The sequence below is a fragment of the Mus caroli genome, unplaced genomic scaffold, assembly GCF_978045245.1.
Source record: "Mus caroli unplaced genomic scaffold, Mus_caroli_1 scaffold_14, whole genome shotgun sequence".
NCBI lineage: Eukaryota > Metazoa > Chordata > Mammalia > Rodentia > Muridae > Mus > Mus caroli.
The window spans coordinates 110183636-110206562 of NW_028227269.1; the positions used below are offsets into that span (position 1 = coordinate 110183636).

Below are 22927 nucleotides of genomic sequence, written 5' to 3' on the forward strand. Positions count from 1 at the left end.
GGTCTGGGGGGGCGCCGGCCGCCGAGTACTGGGGGCCTGGTGGGCGGCGGGCGCCGTGCGGGGCTCGGAGACGGCGGGCGCGCGGCCAGGGTGCGCGCGGGAGGGGTGGTTACGGCGGCGGCGGGAGACGCTCGGGGACGCTGCCCACGGTCCACTCCTCCATGGCGCTGCCGGGGTCCCCCGAGCCGCCCCGCGGCGCGCCCCGAAAGGTTCCAAGCCTGCTAGAGATGGGGTCGCTCTGCCTGGACTCAGACATCATCCTGGGTTTCACCAGTCACCTCCTGCGGCGGCGAGGCAAGGTGAGAGCTGCGGGGCCCGGCTGGCAGTGGTGACGCCGTCCCGCGACTTTGCTGCGCAGCACCGCGAAAACGCGGCAGGTCCCGGGCGGAGACCTGTATCTGCACTTTCCCGAGCTGATGTCGCTAGATTCTCCCTCTCTAGTCGAGGCTACGCTGGAACCCGAGCCTTGAGCAGCGATCTTCCACGGAGGAGAGCGTAGCGCAGAGATCGCGGTTCTCTCACCTTGCAGGGATGGGCGAGGAAAAAGGCTAGGGGGAGGTGATCTGAGTTCTGAGATCATTCCGGTTGCTTGGTGCATCTCGGGGTCTTGTGGAGCTGTGTTTTTGTGTCCTCTGGGTACTCGAATGTAGAGTATGCTTCCCGAAGAGCCTGGTGCGGGGAAGTGAAGTTGCGGGTGTGGCCCATCATGAGCGCAGGCCCTGGGTTCCGGGTGATGCTTCTCAGTGTGCGTGTGAGGAGTATGTGTGCATGTGTGTAAGTCGATAACAATGTATGAGCCTCCTGGGCCCCCGGTGTTTGTTTCAGTGCGGTAGAGGGGCGGGGTGACGCTGTTTGTAGTGCTTGCAGGGGTGGACTGAGGAGGGTGGTGCCTGAGGCTACCCAAATCCCAGGGTGGGCCGTCGCCTGCCTGTCTTCCCTTCGCAAGGCTGAAAAGGGCCCCGGAGGCTTGGGGGTTGCAGAAAGTGGGGAGCCCGTTGCCAGTTTATTCATGACTTCCTGTCGTGTTTACAGACTCTTTTAAGTCGTAGATGACCTGGAAAACCGGATCTTCATCCCACTCTTGGCCAATAGTGCGTAGGAGTGGAGGGCTAAGTAAGCAGGGTCCAGGTGGGGAAAGGAGAGCTCGTTTGACAGACCTTATACCGTGCGAAGGTCTGACTGCTCTGGGGATGTCCGGCCAGGGTCTTTCCTTGAAACACCCTGGCTCAGCTGTCCTAAGTCAGCCTCAAGCGGAAAGCTCTGCGCTCAGAACGCGTGGTGTCCTGTCTCTGCGCCCTCGAAATCTGTGCTCACTACGGCCGGCAGGTGGCGCTTGTGTTACGGGGAGCCACGCCGCAGTTCCCGCCTGGCTCCTATCTGGGGTTTCGGGTTGATCCAGAGCTTGGGCCGTAGTCCCCTGCGACCTCAGATGGTGGTGACATTTGGGGTCTGACTTGGGCGAGAGCAACAACTGGTCGCTGGGGAAGAAGGGAAACCTCCGGGTCGGAGACAAACAGGCAATTAATTCCGGAGCTAACTCTCCATCTGCCAGGCCGGCAGACAACAGGTCCCGTACACCCCCAGGGCCAAGCCGCAGCGCTTCCTCCCACTTCGCAGGCGGCTCAGTGTGCAATCCACTTTAAGGCACAGGCGCGGCTGCAAGGACACTTCGAGACAGTTTGTAGCCCCTCACTGCACTTCTTGAAACACGACCCTCATCCATGAGAGACAGTTGGAGCCAAAGCATGGCCAGACAGACTCAAGTGCTCTGGGTGTTCTGGGGAAGCCGTTGGCCCGGGTCCAGCACCTTTCATTCCCCCCATTCCCCCCCCCCACCCCCACCACCGCTTTCGTGCTGTGCGACCTTGGGCAAAAGCTTCAGTTTTCCCGCTCGCAAAGTGATGAGAGTGTTGGGTGCCTCCCAGGAGGCGCACTCCATCCTCGCTCAGGAGGGACAGAGGCGCATGCGTGCGCGTAACTTGTGTCTCGGCAGCCCCCACCGCCCCTCCCGCATCAGCACTCAACTAACAGGTTGGGGGTCCTAGCAGTAGGCGGGGCCGCAAGGAGGAGCGGGACCCCCGCCCACTTGGCTCTGCTCAGGATGGGGGCGGCGCTCTGGCGTCCCGCCCCCTTCCCTCCCCCTACAAGCTTTGGCCCGCCCCCGCCCCCGCCCCCGCCCAGCCTGTCCCGGAGCAAGCCGGTCGCGTCCACAGCGTGCTCTCTGCCACTCGCCTGCTCTGCCAACTTCAGAGCTGCAGGCCTGGCCATGGGGGTGCCCCTGGGCCGGATCACGTAGCCACTGCACCCCGAGAGCCAACGCGTCCCTTCCTGCGACCGTGCCATGGTCGGCCGCGGCGCCTCCTTGTGTGCGGTGCAGCCCGCGGTACGCAAGGCCCTGCTAGGAGCGGGCGGCTGGGCTCGACGGGCACCGGGTTCAGAGCCCAGGACAACGATGATGCTAGCGGGGTGTACGGCGCCCTCTAGGGGTGGGGCTTGGAGCGGAGCGGGACGGGGCCCCGAGCGTCGGGCTGGGGCTTCTTCTTCAGGGACTCCTGGCGTTGCATCCAGGGCCCTAACTTTTGTGCGAGCGAGGCTTTAGGGGCGTGAGCGACTGGGTCTGTAGTCGGCCGCATGGAGTCCCGCAGTGGCGCCGCGCGAAGGTTTGGGCTTACTGTCCCATCTCCAACCCCCGCAGGTGGCTGAGTGCGGCCCGGCTCGAGAGACCCCGCCACTTGAGGTATCCCCACGCAAGAGGCTGCCCGCCGGGCTCGATCAAGACCCATGCAGCAGCCGCCCTGCTCCGGAGGGCGCTGGGGCCAGCGCTGAGCAGAGCCACTCGGCCGGTGGGGGCGGGTGGTGCCGCCACTGCCACACGAAGCTCGTGGAGCTAAAACGACAGGCGTGGAAGTTGGTCAGCGGGCCCGGGACTCCTCTCCGGGTAAGTGACCCCTCTTCAGGCCATATCTCAAGCAGGGAAGGGCTGGAACTTGGGAATCTTTGGGGCTGGGGCTGGGGTTGGGGCTTAGAGCGTGGCGAGTTCATCGTGCCCCCACCCCCACCCGGTACCATAGTCTGCAAGAGTGTGTGTTGGTGCACCTCACCCTAGGAGGCCTGCTGCGTGTCATAGGGGGTTGGGTAAATTTCTTTCCTAGCCACAGATGTCCCACAGCTGGAACCAGTCTGTGTTTGGGAGGGGTAGAAAAGGGGAAGACGGGGACCTCACTCAGGGCAGGGCTTGTCATGGTGAGGCATTTTGGGCGTCTGGACATTGGCATGCCTGTATAGAGAGGGCATAAAAGGTGAGAGAGTGGGCCCCTTTCTGCACCCGGGGGCCGTGCATCATTGTCCCATACTTACACAGTGTCTGTTATGGGCCTATGCCCTGCCCTGGCTCTCTGCCTCTGGGGCCCAGCCCTTCCATGTGGGTAATGACTCTTGAGCCTCGGGGTTTCCCAGGCTGCAGCATGGCAGGCAGGCGCTGGTGGGAGAGGAGTCTACTGGGCTTTCCGGCCAGTCTTGCCAGGCATGTAAAGAACTGGAGTATTGTTCCAGGGAACAATGGTCTCTGGAAGTGTGCAATGCAGGGGTGTGGGGGTCTCCGCAGGAAGCTGCTTCTGACCTTCAGCCTTAGTGAACAGTCCTTGGGAAGCGCCTGCAGTCCCCATCCTGTCCCAGTACCTCTAAGGAGTGCTGTGGTTAGGAGGAGACCCTGGGTTTCCTTTGGGTCGGGTCAGATATGGTGGATGCCAGTCAGGTGTGTCTATGCTGGGCTCCTTTCCAGGTCCCCTGGCTTGTCTGTGGCGGGGATGTTAACAGCCTCTCAGACCAGCTAGATCTGTGGGCCCGAATGGGATGGGATGGCTGACCATGGGTGTTGTTTGGCTTTTGTCAATGGCCTTTGCTGAGCCCTGGATCGTAGAAAGCCTTGAGGATCTCAGAGAGGGTCCTTGGGATATTCTCCTGAGGCCCTTCAGGAAGCAAGCTGATCTAGGAGGCGAGCTGCCTCCCCCTCTGACTGTGCTGCTGCCCAGGTCCTGGCCGACTGGCCACTGATGGATGGGGTCCTAGTAAAGGAAAAGCTGCGGTCACAGTAGTGAACTGGTGGGGTTGGGGGCCATCAATGGAGGCCTGTGGTCTCCTCCTGCAACACACTGCTGCCCCTCTCCACGTTCCTGTGTGTGGCTTTTGGAGCAAGCTGCTCCTCTGCCCTACCAGTTAAGGCTTACTTGACCTAGCCTGGCCCTGGTGGTGGGCAAACCAGGGTCCTGGCCAAGGGTTTGTGTGGCTTTGAGCATCTTATCTACTATGTGTTTTGTCTTGTTACACGAGGAAGCTTCAGTCTGTCCTGGGAATGCTGTCTAATCTGTGGGGTGCTGTGCTCAGGATAGGAACGCTTTGCTCTGGAAAGAATCGAATGCCCTGTGGCACACGGTTACTGCTGGGGTGTTGCCAGTGTGGGCCACAGGGAACTGCAACCATAGCCCTTGATTGACCACTGTGTATACACACACACACACACACACACAGTCTGCTTTTGAGGTAGGGGGAATCCTTCTGGAGGGCAGATGGGAGACACAGTGATCATCACAGTGGGTGGTCTTTGGTAGCTCTATTCTCCAAGGCCAAGGCAATGCTAAGAATTTAGGGTGGAGAGCTAGGATCCTCCAAGGGGGTCTACCTCTTAATTCATTGTGGGAACAGGAACTCTTCCGGGAAGATAGCACTTTACAGCTTGTAGCACACACATCTTATCTTTGTGGGGGCTGCTGGATGGAGGTTGAAGCTGGGACCCTGGCCGGGTGGTTAGAGCCCTGGGCTTGGGGACCCATGTCTAATCTCAGCATAAGAAGGAGGTGTAGGGGCAAGGAGACAGCCTGGTAGCATTCTATGCCTGTGAAAAACTTGCCACCATTAACTTCTGGCCTACCTTTCTCCTAGCAGACACCCTCCTGGTAGGGTCTCTCAGAGCCCTTGGCTGGTCTCCTCCTCTGTGACACTAGTCACCTGTTGCCTGCCTTGCATGAATGTAGGGCAGCTCTGGTTCTGAGGTGGGCTTGAGGGTCATCCTCGTTCTGGACCTTTGGGTACTCATGGCTGTTGGATGCTGTAATTGGAGCCCACCTGGCCATCACCCTGCTGGGGTCCCTTTCACGTATTCATGTCCATGACATCTGTTTGGGGATTGTGGCATAGCACCTTCCACCAAAGAGCCAAAGCCCAGGCCTTTCTTTATTCTGCTGTCTGAGTGCCTGAGCCCCATCTTTTCTGTGTCTAGTCTGCTATGGTGAAGCAGTCATGGGTTCCAGCAGACCCTCCCTTTACCTCTATCCCAGTCCAGGGTTCTACTCGAAAGCAGTAGCTTTGCCAGGGCAGGCGGATTAGTCATGAGTAAGTGCTTGTTAAACAGCTGAATGGCTAGACTTTCCTTTCAGGCCTCATGCACGGTCACCCCAAAGGCTGCTGGGCTGGATTCTGTCTGTGTGTCCCCTAAGGTGACGGTCCCAGAGGAGGATAGCCCTTCTTCCCTACAAAGGAAGTTTTGCTGTTGCTTAGGGGCCACCCCAGATGATGCCCCGAGAGTCACTCAGAGGTGGTGACTCCTCCTGGCCCAGTGGTTCTTTGGTTGTCAATACTGGAGCTGAATTGATGATTCCCCAATGGGAAAATGATTGACTCTCATTTAGGTCTTTGCAGGGTTCCTGCTCATGGACCCAGTTTCATCCTCCTGCCTCCTGAGGCCTTTGTTTCTTTGCTGCGGCCTCTGCCTGCCTGAGTGGAGCTGTGCACAAGGCTGCCAAAGGCTGAATCTTTTGGTGCTGGTCCCTCTATCGCTCCCATTCCCATGGAGCCTCCAGATCCACAGGAGACAGCCCTTGAGGGTCAGGGTCAGGGCCTGGAGCCTTCCTGCCATCCCCGTGGTTTGGCATCAGGGGCTTGGTATGTCCTCATTCCGTCTTGACACCATTTGTGGGCATGTCTTGGCCCTTTCTCACTGGGTTGCCTTCTGCATGGAGCAAGCCTCTGGAAAGGCAGGGCCTGCATGTTCTGGCTGCGCAGGTCCCAGCTCTGGTTGCATTGTGTTTTGTGGGGAGGTCAGACCGTGCTTGCCCCATGACAGGCTGTGGCCCTGGATGACCTAGGGCTGAGGTTAGTTCCTCTGATTCGGAAGTTGCTCCCTGGGATAGCTAGCGCCCCCCCACCCCCACCCCGCACCCACTCAAGGCTGCCACCTTCCTTGATGTTTGGAGCCAGGCCCAGTACGTGCCTGGGGCCTTGCAGGGTGGGGCCCTGGCGTCAGCACCGTTTCCCAGCTGAGCCCAGGTGTCAGCTAGGGGAGGTGTGAGAGGGGTTGGTGCTCCCTGGGGCTGGCTGGCTGGTGCTCAGATGATGAGGTGACTCAGCAGGGAGGTGTCCTTTCCAGGGGCTGGACTGGAGGTGCTCAGAGATTTATGCTACTCTGGGGTCCAGGTGGGACCAGGAGGAGCCTGGTAGCCCCAGCCTTACCCTCTATCTTCTGCAGTTTCTTGGATTGGCTTCTCCGTTTCTCTCAGTGTATAGAGCATTGAATAGTTCTCTTACAGCGTCTGTCTTTCTTACCTGTTTTTGCTGGCCTGGAGTTTCCAGCATTGGGGTGGGGATGGGGTACTTAGGCTTAAGGGTGTGGATGCCCCCACCCCCTTTGGACTTCTGCTGGGGCAGTGTTGAAGTTGTTGTTTTACATACCTCAGGTGCCTGGTACAAGCGTCCTGTCTTGAGGGTGTGTGTGTGTGTGTGTGTGTGTGTGTGTGTGTGTGTGTGTGTGTGTGTTTGTATGCATGTCTTCTGTCAGGAAGGCTGACGGCCATACATGAAGTCTGGCAAGAACTGAGTGGTCGGTGGCCTCACTGCCCTCTCATGACAGGTGACAACATGGGGGCGAGGAGGCTGTAGAATTCCCCACACTTTGAGTGGCTCGGTCAAACTGAAGGGCCTTGCATTGATTTGGAGTAGGTAGGGTTCCGGTTCTTGTCTTGTCTTCATTGAAGGTCCGGTTTACTTTAACCCGCCTCACCGTAGGTCTCCTCACTCTAGACAACCTACCTCCTGCTAATGTTCTCTTAAGGGAAGTGGTCGTTCCTGTGTGTTCAAGTTAGACTGTGTGTTAGTCACATTGTTTTGTTTTTAGTTTACATTGTTTCACTCCTGGAAGTTGCCACACAGTCTTTGTGCTCAAGGCCCCCCGAGTGAGCGAGGGAGCCTTGGCCTAGCTTCTCTGTTTATTTGGTTCACATCATGTGGAACTTGAGCAGTGCAGGGCAGGTGGGTAAGACTGGCCTGGCCCTGTGGGTGCAGCCAGGTGGGTGTTCTAGCCTCTGCCACTGCTGAGTTCAGTGTCTCCTTTACCAAGGCCTCAGCTTCCCCATCTGTCCCTACAAGGTCCAAAGAGGAGACACCTTTGTTCCTGGTTTGGAACCCTTGCTCTGTCTCTCAGTGGTGGACCTGCAGATGATTCTCCTGGACTGCCTTTCAGATGCGAACCTCTGTAGTCAGGAAGCCCAAGGCTGTTTGTTGGGCAGCTGGCTCCCTGTGAGAGGCCCCCAGCCGTGTCTAGTTCCTGCCCCGTGGTAGCATCCTGCTCGGGGTGGGGGTGGGCAGGCAGGTTTTGCAGGTCCCTGTGCTAGTGGACTGTTAGTCATGTGTGGCCCAGGGCCAGGCCTGCTGTTGGCTGGACCCAGAGTCAGATGGATGCTTCTGCAGACGGTTTGCTTGACCTTTGACTCCGGCAGCAGGGTCAACCTGAGCTGTCTCCGGTTTCCGGGTGGAGCGTGCCACGCTGGATCCTGTGCTCAGGGGCCTGATGGCTGGGTGGGCTTCCCACTGTCCTGTTGGCCCAGCTCTGCCGCCTGGCAGCCCAGCCTTGGGTTCCTTCCTGTGCGTTTCATGGGCTCAGCATGTGTGGAACTCCAGAGGCTGCCCTAAAGCCGACTCAGTGTTTTTGTTTTCAGTGCAACCATAAGGCCTGCCTTGCTCTTGTCGGCCTCTCCTCCTCTCTCCCCATGCATGCTCCCACAAGAGGAAGCACACAGAGCTCTGACTCCAGCTTCTGATCCCCAGCCCCAGAAACCTGATATGCACAGGCTGAGGGGGCCGGGCTTAAAGGGAGGATGGAAGGGGTGAGGCCTGGGGGGTGGGGACCCTAGAGTCAGAGTTTCAGCTCTACTGCCTGGGCTGTGTGGCCTGGGGTAAGTGGTTCAGTTTCTCTGGCCTTCCCAAGGAGGTCGACCAGGTTGTTGTATGTAGAGGTGGAGAGGCAGGGCTTTGTCAAGTGTTGGGTGTTGGATTCTGGGTGATACCAGGGGCCTAGTCTGCCTGCCATTTCACATCTGTAGGGTGATAGATGGGCAGGGACGGGGTGGGTCCTGCCTGGCAGGTGATTTGGGCTTGATGATATGGGTGGGCATCTCTTATAGGGTCAGAACTCATCCTTTCCTATAGGTACCCTAAGACCTGGTGGCACCCTAAGACCTGGTGGGGAGAAGAGCTTCCAGGTACAAGCTGGAAGAGTGGAAAGACCAGAGCACCCCAGACAGACTCCTGGTACTGGAGGCTGCCTGGTACTTTAGCATGCTGCCTAAAGAACTCTAAGCATGCAGGCACATAGAACTCTTTTCCCGTGTAGTAAGGGAGGGTATTGGGAGCCGCCTGAGTCCATCACCCGCACCTGCCTTCTCTTCCAAAGTCTGCCTTCTCAGCAGAGTGCCAAGGGTCTGGAGGGCAGTGCTGGGCAGCCGAGGCCTGCAGCACCTACAGATTACACTCAAGCCAGTCAGGAAGGCTCGAGTGTAAACAAGAGACTCAGCATCGTGACTATGACAGAGGTGTGTCTGGAGCTCATGCAGAGACAGTCATTGGTGGCAGACAGGGTTGGAAACCAGTAAGGTAGCAGTTCTTGAGGGTGTCACGGATAGAGCTGCATTCAAGCCCTGGGGCCAGGGCTGGGATTTGGATCATCTCAGAAAGTCTTTGCTGAAAGCTGTAGGCCAGGAATATCCCCGTGAGGCAGCCCCTGTTGGAGGGTGGTAATGGCCACCTGCATGGGGTGGTCTCTAGGACTCCGCCCAGGGACTGGATAGCGGGGGCCTGATTCAGATTCTGCACATATCCCTTTCCAGGTGACTTTCAGCCTCTTTGTGCTCAGCCGTCTCCAGAGGCATAGGCAAATCCCATTTGTGGTCCAGCTTCAGGAAGATGGCTACCTTAATCTGGCAGTGAACCTGCTGCAGCCTCGGGATGCTTTGCTGCCTCATGGTCCAGTGGGGGAAACTTTGTGCTTTGTGTAGGGACCATAGCCTATGCTATAGAATGAGTGTCCAGAAATCTAAGTCAGAGGATATAAGGTATGCCTCTTCAGGTTGGGTCCCGATTAGCCACTGTGTCCCATAGCTGAGGCTGTCAGTGCCCTCCAGGTCTCTAGCATCTTGTGGTGGGTTCTTCGCGGAGAACAGGGTGGCTATTGAGGGGAGAGGCTCTCAATGAGGGAGTCTGTCCTGAAGCATCCAGCTGGGCGTCTCCTGGCACAGGGCTATGGGTGGTGTGCCGGTCGGTGCTGGGTGGGCCGGTCTAGCAGCTGAGAAGATAGAGAGGGGTCTGGGCCTCTAGTGAGGTGCCTGGTAGGGTGGAGCAGCCTGGGTGTGCCTGCCAGTTTCCAGGCTGGAAAGTTGAGCCCTGGACCACCCTGCCAGGCTGCACGAGACACAGGAATGTCCTCGACAGCAGGCCACTGGGAGTCTCTTCCTGGACCTGTTGTCAACTCCGGAAACAGTTGCTCTACAGGGTCGGTCATAGCCCAGAATGCTTTGTTTGGGAAGGAAGGGAGGTTGAGGTAGCAGGCACTGTAGTCCTAGGTTGCTCACACTCGCCTGCTCCCTCCCTTGTCCTTGTGTGGTGGTGCAGTGTGGGACACCAGGGTGTCAGGCACTCTAGGCCTGGGCTTCTTACCTGCCCTGCCGTGGGGGCTGGGATCCCCTTGGCAGAAATGGGTGATTGGCAGCAGGACCCAGAGAGAGTCTGTGTTTGCCCTGACCTCTGGGTGAAGCTTGACCAGCCCTGCAGCCAGGGTACCCCTTTCACCCCTTTCATTCTCCCAGGAGAAAATGGAAAGATTACTTAAAGCAACTTGCAGACTCCAGAAACAAAATAAAAACCGAAAAGCCATCATTTTTTAAACAGGAGGCTCCCTAAAACCCACCGTGTGATGGGTGGGTTGTGCACAGTGCTAAATTGAATCAAATTAAGAAAAATACTTTCCCAAGCACAAGTAAAATATCTGTTTAATTAGACCATAAAGCGGAAATTAAAAGTAATATTTTGCAATGGAGTAATTACTGTCTATCTGAAAGCAATGGGTTTCGAAAGCAACAGGCCCAATGCCTGGGGATTCTGAGTTAAAATTCTGATCCTGAGCTAGGACCCCTGGGGGCTTGGGCTCCTGGACACGAAGCTGCAGGGGTGGGTAGGAAAGGAAGCCTGGTCCTGACAGTTCCTCCTGGACTTCCCTCTGTCCCCGCTGTGTCCTGAGATCCTTACAGCTAGAGGAAGTTCAAGCAAGCAGGGTTTGCTGGTGGCTGAGGGGGCAGGGCAGGGGAATCTGGTGGCTTGCCACCTCAAGGCCTTTGTCCGATCTGAGTGAGGGCCTTGCTGGAACAGTGTGTGTGTGTGGTGTGAATGTGTGTGTGTGTGTGTATGTGTGTGTGTGTGAGAGAGAGAGAGAGAGAGAGAGAGAGAGAGAGAGAGAGAGAGAATGAGAATGTGTGTTTTGTGGTGTGAGTGTGTGTGCATGTGTCCCCTCCCTGGAGCCCTAACTATACTATGGTAAGCTCAGCTCTGCTCACTCTCCTCTATTCTCCCAGCTGCTCCCGGAGACAACGGCTTGGGCTGATTGTGAAGGACCCAGCCCCACAGTGGCTCTGCTCTCTGTGGGCCTCAGTGCTGTGGGTCACAATCCCCACGCCCCAGTCCAACTGCACCGTAGTGTGTTGAGTAGCCTGGTCACCCTGTGTGACCAGGACTGGAAAAGTGGCCTAAGGTTTTAGCCCCGCCAACCCCCAGCGTGGGTGGGTGGTGGTGAGGTGGTGGTGGTGGTGGTGAGGGGTCAAAAACGTTGACTTGGCTACTTCTATGCTAGCCCCAACCTGGGTCCTGGCCCAGGGCTCTGGCCCACTGGGAGCTGATGCAGCAGGGATGGGGTGCAAGGCAGCTGTTGGGAGTAGGAAGGCCTCTTGCCTGAGATACCCGGAGCCGGAGCCAACAGCACAGATGAGCAAATGACTTTTGGCCACCTTCTCAGTGGGGACCTGAATATGGGAGTCCCCCCCTCTCCCCCTTGGTTCCCGTCCGGTGCTTGAATGGACTTCTGCTCTTGACGGCTGGTCAGGCTTCTCGCCCACTCTCTGCCTAGCTGTGTTGTTGGGCCTGGTGGGCCCTCCTTCCTTGGCCCAGTCCTTAGGCTTAGCTTTCATTCTTGCCTCTTGCTGTGGAGAGGGGGATTATTTCAGAGGCTGTGGCCCCTAAGACAGGCAGAGGCCTCCAGGCCTGTTCAGAGGGCCCAGAACAAAGGGCAGCTGGGCCTGGATTCGGGGCTGGAGCCTGCGCTGGGCGGCCCCTTTCAAAGCGAGCTAATGGCTGCACTGGGCCACACTTCCTTCCCTTTGTAGCCTCCTGCTGAGTGGAAAATCAGAGCAGAAGAGTCAGACTGGAAAGAGGCCAGCCTATCCTCCCCTCCGCCTGGGCCTGGGTCACTGGCTGGGATCACCCCACCCCAGTCTCCAGCCCTGTGCCATCTCTGGGGACCTCTCGTGCCCTGCAGGGTTCCCCCTTGTATGCTTGAGCCTGGTGAATTCCAGGGGCATCAGCTAATGGCGACCTGATCTGCCAGGCACTTCTCAGCCTGGAAACCATCCAGAATTTACAGAGTAGTCCATAAATCAGGCGGCTGGCATGATACGGGGTCTGACAGAGGGCACTCTTTTATCTGCCTTGGACTCTGGGTGAGTGGAAATGGGGCCAAGGAGGAGAAAGACCTTAGTCATGATAGGTTCCCTTGCCTCTCTCACCTGTATTGACTGCTTTGGCCACAGCCTTCACTGCTTTGAGCATTATGGGCACAAGTGACCAGCCCCTGGGCATGCTGAGGAAACATGCATTTCTGGGATAAATGAATGAGACACTTTTGTGGGATGGATGACTTCAGCCGTCTGGCCTGAGAAATGGGTATATCTGGGAAGGCTGCTGTATTGGAGTCAGGTGTTGTGAGAAAACCCTCGGAACCTGTATGGTCAGCTTAGTGTGTGGGAGTACCTGAAACTGGACAGAAAGGAGGCCAAGGCTGGAGCTGGTGGAGTGGACCGCTGATCCTGGGCTCTTAGGGTGACAGCTGTAGCTTCACTAGGCTGTGTTTGTTTAAGGGACTGTACTGCGTGGGCCTGGACAGGAGAGCAGGGAATTGGATCAGGATAGGTGTTTTGCCCTAGTTAGGTCACTCTGAGCCTGGCCCAGCCCCAGTCTCTCTGTGGGAGGTGTGTGTGTCCACATGCAGAGTGCCGTGTCCCTCCCGGGAGGTATTGTCCCTTTGGGGGGTGTCCTCCCTCTGGGTGGGAATGTCATCCTCCCGACCTACAGCCTGCTTTGAGGGTCCTCTTCTTGCCTGTCTCTGGACAGTGTCTCTGGGCACCCTTTGCTTGGGACAGTGAGCCATGCACGCCGTCCCTGCTGCTGTCAGGGTTAGAGATGACCACACTCACTCTGGGGACTTTGCTAAGAGACACATCCACGCTAGTACCCTGTCTCATTGTGCTCTCAGCCTCTACCAGGGCTGGCTGGAGACTGCAGCAACAGGGATCGGACCTCTGCCCCATGAGAGAAAGCAGGGGGAAGGGAGCCTGGGGTCTGCTTTTGGCCAGCCTCTTGCCAGACCCTGGACCAGTGCCTTTACCCACAAGCCGGTTGTCAGGGAGCCACAGACACATCTTGTTAGCCGTGAACCAGCGTGGTTAATGATGGTGGGGAGGTGGGTGGCTGTCAAGGGCACAGGGAACCTCACTATTAACTCTGATAATTACCTTCCTGCTGGGCTCATGCGGATGAAATAGTTTGGGCCATAATAATGTTATGGATGGTGTTGCTCTGGCTACAGCCTGGGCTGAGGGGATGGGCTCCCTGTGTCCCTGAGCACTGATTGCTGTCCCTTGCCATCCCCAGGATCCTTGCCTCTCTACCTTGCTGCTTGACAAGCTCCCGGCCTCTGGGGTTCAGCCAGCATGCCGCCCTGACGCCGAGAGCCGCTGTGACGTATGCACCACGCATCTGCACCAGCTCACTCGGGAAGCCCTGCGCCTGTTACAGACGCCTGCCAGTCACGAGGACCCCGATGCTTCCCGAGGAGGCCTTGCGGCTCCCAGCCCCAGGGACCCACCTGGACCCGTGGGCCTCATGGGGAGGCAGCCCCCTGTGGGACCTGACAGGAGGAAGGCAACGGCTTGGCCACCTGGCCCCAGCGTCCAGGTGTCGGTGGCACCAGCAGGCCTTGGGGGAGCATTGAGTACAGTCACCATCCAGGCCCAGCAGTGCTTGGAGGGTGTGTGGAGCCTCTCAAGGGTCAACAGCTTCTTGCCACCCACTTGCCTGGTGAGTGTTCTGAGTAGGTGGGCTACTGGATTGCAGCTGACTCTCTTTGAGGCTCCTGACCACGTCTGGGTGCCCTGTAGCGTGGTATCAGCAGGGCCCACTGCAAGCCTGGGGGAAATCAGGGATGCTTTTGGCTAACCTTCTTAGATCTTCTGTGATGCTGTGGGCGGTTGGAGGAACCAAGGACTCCTGAGACCAGCCTTGTCTGGTCTTGGGTTTAGAGAGGACACCTTCCTTTCTTTGAGAACCTGCTACGACAGGCTGTCCTCAGAGGTGCAGCTTGGGTGGCATAGACTACACCGTGGATGGAAGACAGAGCCTAGACTGCACAGTGAGGTTCACAGTTGCTGGCATTGGTGGTTAGGTTGAAGGCCTGGCTCTCCTTAATCCATCTCTGAAGTCCCTGGCCAGGAGTGGTTTTTCTGGGGCATTGCCTACGTGCACCTCATCATGTCTCTTGTAGTCTCTTCAACTTCCCGTGTCCCCAGTTTTCTACCTGGTTCAAGGAGTCCCAGGGTGGAAGCTGGGAGAGTCATGCTGTTGGCCTAGAGGTTTCCTCGGGTGGGTAAAACAGATGACTTTGACTGGACCCTGGGAGAGCCTGACACCATCAGGGCCCAGCCAGCACTCTGCATGAGCCCTGCTTGACTCTGCCCCTTCTCCAGGGGCTTCTCCAGGGCCACCACTGAGGGCACAGCCACCAGCTTGTTGAAGACTTAGCCTGAGGGCCCCCACAGTGCCCAGCAGGAGGGCAGTGTACTTTGGATTTGTTGGTCTGAGCCCCCCCCCCCCGTGTCCCTAGTGGGGGGAATCCTCTAGGTAGAGAAGGTGTAAACAAATCTACCAAGATTGAGGCACTGTCTTTATGGGAGGAGAGGCAGGAGGGAGGCGGGGCGTGAATCGGGGCAGGGACAGACTGTTGTGGATCATGTGTGCCTGGCTATGTGGAGTAGTGCTCCCCCCACCCCTTTGCTCCCTTGGCTGTTGACAACAGAGGATCCTGTAGGTGTTGCTAAGGAATCCTGCCTCTGAGGTAGAGTTTCAGGTGTGCATTTCAGGCACACAGTAGCCAGCTATGCAAGCTTGGGGAATTGGCAAAGTCCCTGAGGTGGGATGGTCGGCTCTCACCCTTGGTCTGTGTGTCCAGTGGCACTTGGAGGAGACGGGCAGAAGGGCACAGAGACCCCAGAGCCACTGGGCAATGCTGATATAAGCTCCCATGTAAGGAAGGCTCCTCCCATTGTCTTGATTGAAGGTCTTTCCAAGGTGGGTGCAACTTACTGGTTGGACTTTGCTCTTGGATGTGGGCTGTGCTGAGAATTCTGCCCAACCTGGAGCTGGTGCCTGGGCTTTTGTTCAGGGGCTCATTTTTTGAGGCCATCTGTCCTTGGGGTTGGAGTATCATGCTAATCATGGCCTAGCACCCTTCCCTTACCAAACTGAAGGCAGGCCAGCTGCTCTGTCCTGCTGGGGCTTTGACCCAATAGCTGGGCTGCTTGAGGAGTGGGAACAGAACCCAGGGGTAGGGTGCAGATGCCCCTGACTGTTCAGGCAAATTAACAATTCCTAGAGGAGGTGACGTTGAACTGGATCTTAAAGGAAGCCTCAGGTGACATGCTCAGACCTAAAACTCTGATCCCCAGGGGTGTTGGGTGGCCCCGTTGATTGACTGGCCATAGCCTTAGGTCTTAGCAGACATGGAGCGAAGCTCATGCTGATGGTCTTCATGCTTTGGTGTGGTGGTGGGGGAGGATGCCGGGAGGAACCGGTCAATGGCTTTTGGTTAGGCAAGCTCGACCATGGCCTACATGCCATAAAACGTGGGTATTTAAGGCCCCTGCTTCTCATTGCACATTGATTGTGTTCGGGAAAAGGTGGGAATGGATTTATAATTAGAGGACAGTCCTGGCAATCAATAGGGAGATTATTAGAACCATAAATAGAACTTTAGGCTGCAGTTGAGGCAATGTCCCTTGAAGCAGGGTGTCGATCACTGATGATCAAGTACTGCCTGGGCGCTCTGCTCTTAAACACTTCTGGAGAGAAGGGTTGTGAAGCTGTCACAGATGGCTGGTGGCCTTTGGGGCCATTCGGTGGATTGGTTCCCACAGGTGGTTCAGACAGCCTGGCCCCTGGTGTACAGGAGGAGGAGTGGAGGGCCGGGAAACTGGTCGACTTAGGCAGGATTGGTCCCTTAGAGGGGAGAGTATGACCTATGGCTCCCTGGGCCCTCTGGAGCCACTGGCAAGGCCTGGGAGAGTCTAGGTGCTGAATGTGTGGCTGGGGCTGCCCTGGGCTCTGCATCTGGGTGTTACTGTGTACAGTTGTCCTCATGGCCCCAGAGTTTCAGTGGCTGGGGAAGCTATTGGTGTACACAGCTTTATTTAGCCCAAGCCACAGGCACATCTCACTTGGGTTTGAGGGAGCATCTCCCTTGGAGGAGAGTGCCCTGACAGGAGTCCTGGGGCATACAAACATCAGGTAACATAAATCTACCCTGTGGATGGGTGACAGAGCCTGGAGTGACACACTCCCGGTGACACACTGACAGGTACAGGTGAAGGATGTCCTCTGAACCTCCACTCCCATCAGCGACCCCAGTGAGGCCTGGCTCTCCTTAACTCTTGCTCAGAGAGGGGCCTCTTCCTGGTTTGCCATGGAGGGAGCATCCGTTGCTCTGGCGTTCCCAGGGGATTGACCCTACTAGTCTCTCTCTAGCAGTGGTTCTCAACGGGTGCATCGTGACCCCTCTGGTGGATCCTTTCACCGGGTTGCCTGAGACCACTGCTTATCAGATATTCACATTACGGTTCGTAACAGTGGCAGAAGTTCCTTGGGAGTCACCACAGCGTGAGGAACTGGATGAAAGGGTCACGGCTCTAAGGTTGAGAAGCGCTGCTCTAGACAGTCAGGCAGAGAGACACTGATGTAACAGATGAGGAGCAGCCTCCCATGTGGTCTCCTCCATGCCAGCTTGTGGAATGCCCCACAGTCAGAAGCCCCCCCCCCCCCCCCGCGGAGGTCAAGAAACCTGTTCTGATCTTATAGCAGAAGCTCCGGGACAGGACTCAACCTCCTGACCCCTTGGTTGGTTTGAGATGGCACAGTTGACATCAGAGAGGCCTCAAGGAGCCGGGGCTCCCCTCGGCACGATGGTTGATTGGCACCGACCTGGGGGTGCCTGCTTGCTTCCCACTTGGGTCTGTGCAGAGAGCCTTCCCGTTGCCTGTTGTTCATAGAAACCTCAGTAGATACTGAAGGTGGAGAACTCCCTCTGACCTATAGCCTGACTGTGGATGCAACCGTCCTAACGTTGCTGACGCCCCTGTCCAGGCCTCAGTTTACCCACCCATGTAGTGGGGGCTGGTGAGATGGCCTCCTCTTTCGTGTGAAGGCCCAGTGAAGCTGCTTCTGTGATGTGGGTGGGCACAATGCACTGAAGGTACAGGACTTCCCACCTTATGCCAGGCCCTGGAGGCCTCTGGGTAATGAGGCCAGAGGAGAGGAGCAGGTGAGCAAGAATGAGGAGGTAACATTCTCTATAGGATGCTAACCCCCTCAGGTATACACTTGCCTCACGCATAGCCTTGAGCCTCTGTCTCATCCCCTCACAGGAGCACCTGACAGGGTCCTGATGGGGGAGGGAATCCTAGGTCCTAGAAGGAGCTTCCCATGCCAGAATCCCATAGACGCAGAGCTGGGTTCCAGAGATCAGCCGACACTGGGCGAGTCCACTTAGGTCCTGCGGTGTCTCACCTCCGCGTGGGCGCCTTCAGGCTGTGATGGAGTCAGGGTTTTCTCTGTAGCTTCCCTTGGCCAGGGCTGGCCTCACGCTCTCCTCTCTCCATGCTTTTCCTTCGTTGCTGCTGTGTGCCTCCATCACACTTTCTGTTTGGCTGTCCACCCGCATCCTCCCCGTGTCGTGTTGTGTCATGTCGTGTCGTGGTCCCTCCCCCTCGCCCACACCACCGCTGCTGTGCGCTCGCTTTGGGACGGCTTCTTTTGGCAATGTCCAGGCTCTCTGCTTCTGGCGGGAATTGGCAGTGGCCGTCCTGAGGGACGGAGCCGTGTTGTCATGGCAGCTGGTGGGACGGTGGAGCCGAGTCACGTGCGGGACTCCTGAGACAGGTCAGTGTGGGGAGGACCAACGAGAGCGGCGCAGGTGGGTCGGCCGGTGAAAGGCCCCGGTACCTCTGTAGATGCCTTTGGGTGGCTGGGCCTGTGGGAGCGGGTAGCAGGGCCACGTAGGGGATGGGGCAGCCGCTCAAGCCCCCCCCCCCCCCGCAAGGCTTCCTGCTTCCGTCCTCAGTGTTGTGGGACCCTGGGCACAGATCTCCAGCGCAGCCAACACAGACAGAGGAGCTAACTCTAGGTTAGCTGTGGGCTGAGCACCCCTCCTCCCCAAGTTCCTGACCCTGGGCTCTGGCTGCTGTGTCCAGTAGATGCTCAGTCAAATCAGGCTCTGCTCCAAAGGACCCAGACCACAGATCGCCAGCCTTACAGCGTGTACACTGACTCTCTCCTAGGCCGGTTTTCCCGACTAAGCAGTGGGGGTGAGGGAGTGGATCAGAGAAGAGGGCAGGCCAGGCTGGAGTCTGAGGCATGTTTAGGACTGTTGTCCTATACACCTATACTTGCAGCTGATAAATGCTCGGTGCAGTGTCCAGTAAGCTCGGCTATGGATCTTTCAAGTCCTGGGGTACTGGGTGCTGCTGGGCACTAGGAAGGTGCTGGGCTGGCACTGGCTCAAAGCATGGGGTGAGCTTGGGACTCTTACAGGCAGAGAGTGTTGTTCCATCCCCTGTCTGGGATTTAGAAGCTGGGTCCTTCAGGGGCTGAGCAGGGTGAGGCTTTCGCTGTAAGGAGGGTAACTGCCCTGCTGTGGTAAGGTCTCTGCGTACATGGTGGCTCGTTCTACAGAGGTACCACACCTGGTCTCAGGGATGCATCCTTTGAGAGATCCTGGTAATATCTGAGCTCATCCCAGGGTCACCTGTGCCCTCGCAGCCTGGGGATCCCAGGCTTCTGTCATCTGGGACACAGGCCATATTGTCAAAGTGGAGAGGGTATTTTGGAGCTCTAGGGGCCTGGGGCTTTCCTGGAAGAGACCAGCTGCCTGTCCTTTCCTGCTAGGGCTTGAGTTCCCTCTGCCCCGAGAGCCCGAGGGGCAAGTCAACAGCATGTGAAAGCTGTCCTGGGGACATTTAATTATAGCTGTGCACCGTGCTGAGGCCTCTCCCTCTCTAGAATTTATTTTAGCTAATTAGTTGGAAATGCCAGAGTTGTATTTCAGATAGTGGAGTGTCATACGTTATCATATGGGGGACAATTAGCGCTCATGCCAAATATTTATTGTGGTGCCTTGCGTAATTGTACCTCTGGGTGCTCCCAGATGGCCCAGGGATGAGGGCCAGAAGAGGTCTGTCTGCCTGACCTCTGCGGTCACTCCAGAACTTGAGAAGAGCTGTAGAGTCAGCCCCAGGTGGGGTCTGCATTTTCCTCCGTGGCTGGGGTAGACCTATCACGTGCCCTGAGCTGGGGACAGGAGTCCTGGTAGATTGCCTTGGAGGCTAGGCCTTTAGTCCAGGCTCCCAGTCTCTTGGCTGTGATTTCCAGTCACATAGGCAGGATTTTGCAAGTGAGGGTACTCAGCCTGGGGTGATGGGTTTGTCACCTGCCTGTTCCTCACGCCGATTTCTCCTTCCTCCAGGCTGAGGCAGCTGTAGCTGCGGTGGCTGTGGCCGACACTGTCCGAGACTGTGCTCCAGCAGCAGGCCCTGAACGTATGTCGAAGGCGTGGGGCCGAGGGGCAGCATGCACTACAGCCCTGGTTACCCCAGCCCCAGGCACCTCAGCAGGGGGTTCCACAGGCCCGTCTGCAGCGGCCTCTTTCTTTATAAGGTAGGTCCTCTGGGGTCACACAAGCTGCAGCATGTTGTTGGAGAATGGAGGCCTTGATCTGTTCTTGGGAGAAAGAACCGTGGCTCAGTTGATGGAAGTGTGGGAGCTGCGAGAATCCCGGCTGGCCTCCTGGGACACTTTTCAAGGGTACCTGTCTAGGGCCCACAGTTTCCGTGCATAGAAATGAAGGGGCTACTGTTTGACTTCTCCCCTCCCGGATGCCTGTCTTGATGTTGTAAGATGGTGTGGTTGTGGTCCTCTGGCTAGAGGAAAAGAAGTACTTCAGGGTGAGAACAGGACCCCCTCTTCCTGAGTTTGGCCAGCGGGTGGGTGGGGGAGCCTAGCCAGTGCATGGGTTGGAGAGAGTTTCCCTGGCCCCATGGCAAAGCCTCTGGTTCTGCAGACCCAAGGCTGGAGTCCTGCCCTCATCCAGCAGCCTGAGGGAACAGGGATTACAGGATGTAATCGCCATAATGAGAGGTAATGGCAGCCAGCTGGGGGTCACTGTCCCATTAGCAGCCCGAATGGGCGCTGATAAGCTTGTCTGTATCACGCTGGGCAGAGGCTGTCTTATCAGCCCTGGTCCGGGGGGACTTGAGGGCCTGATGGGGGGCGTGACGGGGCATGTGATTAGGGCATTGTTAGGGCTGGCTGATGAATGCTGCAGTGCAGTGTGCACGACCTCCTGTGACTGATGCGGCCTCAGCAACCAACCCAGCCAGATGCAGACAACCTGCCTAGGACCTTCCAGATGGGGACAGCCTGTCTGGGAGCCTCCCTGTGCCAGGAGCAGTCAGGCTAGGGTCTAGGGGGCTGGGCACGAGGGGCTGATATCCGGCCATGTCCTTATCCTGCTCAGTCCTGATTTCAAGGGCCTTTGCTTTGAGGATTTGGTGGCCTGTGTGTAGCTACACTCCTGGCTTGGTACTAGGTAGGAGGTTTTGAAATGCTCAGATCTATTGAAAAGTGTTTACATGGTTGTCGTCCTGAGTCTGGATACCACCCAGCACCCTGATTCTGAGGTGCCTGAGGAGGGTCTTGACACAGCGTGTGTGGTATGTGTGCCCCCCCTCCCACTGGCTCATTAGCCACCCTGCCCGGCTGCAGGCAGCAGCTGCTGACTGCCTTTTGTCTCATCCCAGGCTGTGGAGGTTCCTCTGCCAGAGCAACACCCTGACCTTGGAAAGTTACCATAGAAACAAAGAAACAAGTGGACTTGGGTGGGGGCTGGAGGCAGGTTTCCCAAGGCGTGCAAAGCACACACACACACACACACACACACACACACACACACGTGTGGGGTAGGGGTGGGTGGGAGTCACTGTGACTATCAGTGGCTTCCGGACCTGTAATGTGTGGCCTCTCAAGGGTCGGGTTTAGGGTAGGTGCTTCTGCAGGTGATATCCAGCAGGGCTGAGATTGCTACTGGGAGGCTCGCCCCAATGAGCCTTGAAACTTTGTAACCACTACCTGGCTTTGTGGGTAAGGGCGAGGCATGGAGTTGGAGAGGGGATTGCCCAGAGTGCACCAGGAGGCAGTGGACCTCCGCCCCACCCCACAGCTTCTACTGAGCAGGTGCTGTGTTCACGCTCTGATCCTGGACAGTAGGAGTGATCCTCGCCTATCCCTTGGGGGTTTCGCACCATGGTATATAGGGGTGTGTGTGTCTGGAATCTGTGAAGGTGGCCCTTGGATGAAGGTCAGGTGAGAGAGTTGCCTGCCGTCCGGGAGGGCTTCAGGGGCTGAGGAGATGAGGTGGCAGGGGCATCTATGCTGTGCGCAGAAAGCAGGGTGAGCTCAGAGGTTCAGGTTCTCCAATCTTACAGTCCCCAGCGGGGGCTCTGCACTTGGCCTGACTGCTCTCTGCAGGCTGAACAAGCAACTCAAGCCATCCTCACCCACTTCAGTGGGCCATGCCCACATGAAGAACACTGTAGTCCTAAGGGTACCCGGGAGCCTGGGAGTTGGGGGAGGGGTGGAGTAACATCCGCTCCTCTGGACCCACGGTTAAGCACTGACTAGACAATACCTGCCCGTCAGAAATTTGAGGCCACACTCCGTAGGGACTACCGTGACCCTGACATCCGTGTCCTAAACCCTCTTAACTGCTGTGCAACTTGCAGCCTCCCCTCTCTCTGATGCTCCCATTAATTAGCACAGCCCACCTGCCTAGCTGTCCTATTGCCCTTGGTAAATATGGGATACTCTGGCACCCAGAATCTGGCTATCTTGAGAACATCTGCTGGGGTAGGCATGGGTCAGAGAAGCAAGGTCCTTCCTAGCCTCTGTGGAGCCCCATGCCCCATGTGTCTTTCTGGACCTCCGTGTGGGCCAAGCTGGCAGAGGTGCAGAGACTCTGAAGCCTGCAACCAGGTCAGAGGACTTGGCAGAATGGTCTCTCACTTGCTCCAACCTCTGGGTAAGGTCCTCGGGTGACAGCAGCCCTGAGAAACAGCTGCCTCGGTGGCAGCTCCCTTTAGTCAGGTCTTGAGTTCCTTTAGCTGTTTGACCCATGAGGAGCTCCCAGTGAGCACTCTAGGCTCTCATGAGGCAGATCCTGCAGATGGCAGGTCCGAGGTAGTGAAGGAGGCTCTGTGTGTGGCTTTGTTGTGTCCGCCAACCCCTCAGTTTAGGGAAGCTTTGGACTGGCAGCAGCTGGTCACTCCAAGGGAGCAGGCTGCATTTCAGATGCCCAGAGATCTCAGTGCTAAGCCCAGTTGCCTCTAAAGTACCTTCCTCTTGGAAAGAGGTAAGTTTTCTTTATGAGACAAGTTTTGTTTTTCTTCTCTCTGTTTTCATGAGTCAGTGACCAGAGAAGTGATGGATCTTGGGTTTGCTTGCTGTTCAGGCTGGTGTTCACAAACTGAGCCATTCACATCCTCAGCAAAGGTGTGTGCCAGGCTTCCTGTGAGCTCAGGAAGTCTCTGGCAAGAGTGGTTCTATAGACGAGGAAGCTTAGGGCTGGGGTCTGCATCGGGGCATCGGGGCAGGCTTCCTGGAGGTGGTGTCCCTTGAGGGTGCGAGCTGTTTGGAAGCCCTTGCCTTTTTTCTTTCCGTTTCTCCATCAGAGGAAGGCTGCTCACATCTGCTCACTCCTCCCTGCACACCCCAGGGCCCCAGGGCTGCCACTTCCTAACAGCATGGTGGTCTGAGTGGCCCTGCACGTGATACCCTATTTTTTCTTAGCCTTGGTGAGACTCGTGTCTTTTATGTTCTTGCTGCTTAGAACCCAGGTTTGTATCTTTAACAAACTGGGGTCCTCGGGGTCGGTCCTGACCTCTGGGACCCCTAAAGTCCCTGAAAGCCAAACCCTGGAAGGCTTGGGAGGTTGATGGAAATCTGTCCATGTTCATCCCAGACAAGG

The 22927-nt window shown here is 57.1% G+C and overlaps 1 protein-coding gene across 3 annotated transcripts in view; it reads left to right on the forward strand.

Moving 5' to 3' along the window:
- The first annotated feature begins 161 nt into the window (after positions 1-161).
- Positions 162-22927, forward strand: part of Kif26a (kinesin family member 26A) — a 38138-nt gene continuing 15372 nt past the window's right edge. For 2 of the 3 annotated variants that reach the window (XM_029484876.2, XM_021179102.2), the window contains exons 1-4: positions 2197-2383; positions 2696-2938; positions 13237-13662; positions 19373-19563. In XM_029484876.2, coding sequence (XP_029340736.1) covers positions 2342-2383; positions 2696-2938; positions 13237-13662; positions 19373-19563 — 902 coding nt within the window. In that variant the 5' untranslated portion in view covers positions 2197-2341. Of the gene's footprint in view, positions 300-2196; positions 2384-2695; positions 2939-13236; positions 13663-19372; positions 19564-22927 lie in introns of those variants that run through there. The other variant, XM_085830702.1, reaches the window with a different exon arrangement.